The sequence below is a fragment of the Sardina pilchardus genome, chromosome 6, assembly GCF_963854185.1.
Source record: "Sardina pilchardus chromosome 6, fSarPil1.1, whole genome shotgun sequence".
Taxonomy (NCBI): Eukaryota; Metazoa; Chordata; class Actinopteri; order Clupeiformes; family Clupeidae; genus Sardina; species Sardina pilchardus.
The window spans coordinates 975,334-980,333 of NC_084999.1; the positions used below are offsets into that span (position 1 = coordinate 975,334).

At 43.6% G+C, this 5,000-nt stretch overlaps 2 protein-coding genes across 6 annotated transcripts in view; one reads left to right on the forward strand and one right to left on the reverse strand.

Moving 5' to 3' along the window:
- dedd1 (death effector domain-containing 1) overlaps positions 1–3,117 on the reverse strand; it is a 26,562-nt gene extending 23,445 nt beyond the window's left edge. Inside the window, exons 1-3 of one of the 4 annotated variants that reach the window (XM_062537995.1) lie at positions 2,817–3,117; positions 1,460–1,721; positions 124–391 (exon numbers count right to left, since the gene is read on the reverse strand). In XM_062537995.1, coding sequence (XP_062393979.1) covers positions 124–391; positions 1,460–1,690 — 499 coding nt within the window. In that variant the 5' untranslated portion in view covers positions 1,691–1,721; positions 2,817–3,117. Of the gene's footprint in view, positions 1–123; positions 392–1,459; positions 1,722–2,091; positions 2,255–2,422; positions 2,529–2,816 lie in introns of those variants that run through there. The other 3 variants (XM_062537997.1, XM_062537994.1, XM_062537996.1) reach the window with 3 other exon arrangements.
- Positions 2,589–5,000, forward strand: part of rabac1 (Rab acceptor 1 (prenylated)) — a 6,834-nt gene continuing 4,422 nt past the window's right edge. Inside the window, exons 1-3 of one of the 2 annotated variants that reach the window (XM_062537998.1) lie at positions 2,589–2,761; positions 3,153–3,291; positions 4,641–4,750. In XM_062537998.1, coding sequence (XP_062393982.1) covers positions 4,674–4,750 — 77 coding nt within the window. In that variant the 5' untranslated portion in view covers positions 2,589–2,761; positions 3,153–3,291; positions 4,641–4,673. Of the gene's footprint in view, positions 2,762–3,152; positions 3,292–4,640; positions 4,751–4,921 lie in introns of those variants that run through there. The other variant, XM_062537999.1, reaches the window with a different exon arrangement.

Consider the following 5,000-nt stretch of genomic DNA (forward strand, 5'->3'; position numbering starts at 1 on the left):
ACACACACACACACACACACACCAAGGCCAGTGGGGGACCACAGCGCACACACACACACACACACACACACACACACACACACACACACACACACACACACACACACACACACACACACGCACCTGTTCTCCTCTTCTTGCGTGAGACGAAGGGCAGCAGGTCGTGGCGTGTGAGGACGCGCAGCAGCTGTAGGAGGGGCTCCAGGTTGCCCTCGCTCAGGTGGCCCCGCCTCTCCAGCTCCAGCAGCAGCTCCACGCCGCACTTGGGCCGGTGCCGCGCCACCTCCGAACACGCACACGCACACGCCGCCCCCACCCCACCCCGCGCCCGGGGACCCCCCCGCGCCCGCCGCCAAGCTCTCACCAGCCGCGGGTCCGCCGGCGCCACCACCTGAAGGGAAAAGGAGAGTTGGACCAAAGATCCTTAATTATTGACAAGATAGAGCAACGTAATGCATCTCTATGGAAGATCCTTCACTGCTGACAAGATAGAGCAACATAATGCATCTCTATGGAAGATCCTTCATTGCTGACAAGATAGAGCAACATAATGCATCTCTATGGAAGATCCTTCATTGCTGACAAGATAGAGCAACATAATGCATCTCTATGGAAGATCCTTCATTGCTGACAAGATAGAGCAACGTAATGCATCTCTATGGAAGATCCTTCACTACTGACAAGATAGAGCAACATAATGCATCTCTATGGAAGATCCTTCACTACTGACAAGATAGAGCAACGTAATGCATCTCTATGGAAGCAAAATTCGAACAGTTCCTGTCTGCTTAAAGGGGCGTGTTGCAAAGACGTCATAGTGGGATATCGATCTCTGTCAGATCGGCAAGCAGTTCAGTTCGAATGTTAGCAGGTCTGCTTAAAGGGGGATTTAGCCCCCCTCCTCCTTGTGAAGACAGAACGCGGAAATGATCGAACGTTTGCGCCTCTCGCTCCGCTTTAACCCTCTCTGGTTGGACTTCTATGCATAGTATATCTGCACCTCCACCCTCTTATACACTTACATGGCATGGCTTACATGTCTACCCTCATGTCTAACTCTTATATTATTACTGTGTTAAGTTTATTTTAATTGTCCATATATTTATATTAGTACTGTTATTATTATTATTATGCTTACATTTTGTACTGTACATATTTATTACTGGTCACTAGAATTTAATCTTGCACTGTTGCACTGTTGGACTTATTTGCACTACCAACTTGACACACACCTCAGACTGGCTCACAGTACCAATCCTCAGTACATTCATGCACATCTTATCCATAGTATTTTACTGCTCCTTTAGTCATGTTGATTGTTGATTTGCTTTTTAATTTTCCTGTTTACATTGTTTACATTGTACTGTATGTTGTGTGTGGTGTCTTAAGCTGCTGGGACCTTGAATTTCCCCTTGGGGATCAATAAAGTATCTATCTATCTATCTATCTATCTATCTACCTCCAGCAGCCCGGAGTCGCGCGCCCTGGCCATCTCCGTCCACTGCTCGGGGTCCAGGGGGTGCTCGTTGGGGTACATCTCGTCCAGGATATACGACAGCACCTCCACGTCTGCCTCCGTCAGCTGAGAGCCCACCACCTCGTAGATCTCGTGAGGAGTGAGCATGTCGTAGTACGTGAAACATTCAGTCTCCTCCCACGGGCTCATCCAGGGATGGCGACATGTAGCCATGGTGATGGATACCCAGTCAAACTTACTCCTCCTGTTTGAAACAACAACAAAGCCAATTGAATAACACAGTAGACCACAATCATGGGTAAAATGAAAAATGAAATTAATAAAAAAAAGTTTAAAAAACGACTGAGGTTAACTTGTTTTAGCACTTGTCAATCAAAATAACAAACAAGGGTGTCTCAAACCGCATAGGCTAGGCCTACTTCTGCTACACTGCTAGTGTGTGCTGAGCGCTTATACTTGCGTTGTACCCTCTTTTCGAGGTTAATACTGTCCCAATATCTGCACTATATACTTACACTAAGTAGGTGAAATGTGCAAGTAGGCGGTTTGAGACATAACCAAGGTTAGTTTATCGTACAACACAACAAGCTAACGCCTGTTAGCAAAACACCCACCTACACGCCCACAGCGTTTCTTTCAACCTAATGTTCAAGCACACACTCAGAGCAACGTGACACGACAGTGAGGTTTCTTTTAGCTCCAGTTAGCGTAATTTTTAATGCCTGCTAGAAATACTACGTTACATTTAATGTCCTGGCTGTATGTATACAGGAAACTCGAGTTGACGCCCAGCCGTATTGACAGTGGACGTCGGGGCTTTAAGTCACGTGTACATATTACGCAATGTCACGTTGCACTAGATCCTTGTCAAAACAACACAAATCGTTAAAGAAAAGTCGTCAAATAAAGCATTTCAACATAATGCCACGTGCCATTAATCGTCACCTTAAAAACGATTATTTGTCTAAATTATCACATGATGTGGGTAACATTAATGTCCGAAACAGCTGACTTTGCTGGATCAGCTGTTTCCGTGTTATTGTCTTCTGATGCTGTCGAGAGATGCTAATGTTTGGTTAGCTTGGTCAGACTAGGTAGCAAAGCTAACTCATGAAACGGCTATTGCTGCTAAACGTTACCAGTTAACACTCTTTTCAAATATATTCACATTAGTCATCAAGTGAAGCTCGGAGCAAAATTACACTTTGGCAAGCAGTCGTGTGTTCGTAAAATGCACACAAGGAATCCAGACCAAATTACCGACATTCTGGTGAGACACAACCGGTGAGATTATGAACCACATTTACCCAAATCACCAAAAATAATAACTCATACCCACCTCCAATATTGAAGTTCCTGACAGTGATTAAGAGGCCAAAACTTGACTGTTAGCGTCTCACTCACTCAGGTAGCAAGCAACTTTCAGGGCGCAAAACCACTGTGGATGCTCGTTTTTAGTTTTTCTTTTTTATTTCGTGTACATATACAAAAACACTCATTCTGTTGTCGTTTTCGTATTTTTAAGCCAACATGTCAGAATACCGAGCCAGACCCTCAAATCAATTGCATTTAGGGACTTAAACTCGATGAGCCATAACCTACTACCTACTTGGCCTTGACTAGACTGGACCGTGGCACACCAAAACAAAGTAACAAACAAGGCCTCCTGTTTCAGTAGGTGGCGCTAACCATGGATCGCTGGCGAAGAAGTGGAAATGTGACGTTGGCTCCACATCACTTCCCTATGCCACGAAAGACAGCCGGGAGCTAAGTGTAAACAGCAACAACCAAAGAAGTTGAAAAGACAGATACAGGTGCGTACTTTTCGTCTTTTTATGTACCAAACACTTTATCAGATACGGTGGTGCTTGATTACACTCAAGGAATGGGTGCGATTGAATCTGGTAATGTTATGCTACTGGGTAACTTGCCTGTCTTGGTAGCTAGCAAAGTTTCTAGAGATTTTACACCTAAACGAGATTTATGAAGTAGGCCTACAGTAGATGCGGCAGATGTGCCTTCTCAATTACGAGGGCCACTTGACTGCGACACAATTCCATGAAGTTGTTGTAATCTTGCATAGATGCTATTCACCAGAAATGACCGTAAACTCGATTATACTTCGATGTCCAGATTACAGGTTTTCTCAGTCACTTAAATGCTCTGATCAGAATGGAAATTCTCCAAACCTCCACGTCATCGTCATTGTTGTTTGTTAGCCACCGATTACCGTCCAGTCTGACTCTTATAAACACATCTCGGTCCTGTCTAACTCTCGTAATCTCGTAATAATCTCCGTTGGTACATTATTGGAAGTAAGTTTGTCTTAAAGACTGCAATTACTTACATGAACTGTTGTATGATCATGAACTTGCTCGCTATTCTGCTGCGTCTGCGCTTTTGAAAGGCGCTACTCCTGCCATGGTGCCAATCATGCTAATTATAGAGACATGCAGAATCATAGACGGATATATCTATGTGCAGAATGCTAATTATGGAGACATGCAGAATCATAGACGTATATATCTATGTGCAGAATCGTATATATATCTATGTGCAGAATCATAGACGTATATATCTATGTGCAGAATCATAGACGTATATATCTATGTGCAGAATGCTAATTATGGAGACATGCAGAATCATAGACGTATATATCTATGTGCAGAATCGTATATATATCTATGTGCAGAATCATAGACGTATATATCTATGTGCAGAATTATAGACGTATATATCTATGTGCAGAATGCTAATTATGGAGACATGCAGAATCATAGACGGATATATATGTATGTGCAGAATCATAGACGTACTGTATATATCTATGTGCAGAATCATAGACGTATATATCTATGTGCAGAATCATAGACGTATATATATGTATGTGCAGAATCATAGACGTACTGTATATATCTATGTGCAGAATCATAGACGTATATCTATGTGCAGAATGCTAATTATGGAGACATGCAGAATCATAGACGTATATATCTATGTGCAGAATCATAGACGTATATATATCTATGTGCAGAATGCTCTTTGAAAGTGTTCCAAATGTTTTGAGAAATATACTAAAGACATGGCAGAACTGTAACATGTCATGATCCATTTTAACGGCCATTGTTTGTTTGTTTGTTTGTTTGTTTGTTTGTTTGTTCAGACAGCGCTGGAGTGACCCCAAGACAGAGGCGAGATGGACACCAAAGTGGAGGATCCGTTTGCTGAAGAGGCCGCGGCAGAGCCCCCAGCGGTCCAGAGCATCGTGGGGAGGTGTGTGTGTGTGTGTGTGTGTGTGTGTGTGTGTGTGTGTGTGTGTGTGTGTGTGTGTGTGTGTGTGTGTGTGTGTGTGTGTGTGTGTGTGTGTGTGTGTGTGTGTGTGTGTGTGTGTGTGTGTGTGTGTGTGTAGTGTAGTGTAGTCTAAACTAATGTAGTCTAATCTACTGGTCAGGGTTCCATGAGTCATGGAATGTCTGGAGTAGCATGACGTGTTGGGAAGTCTGTGCCAGAGCATCGTGGGGAG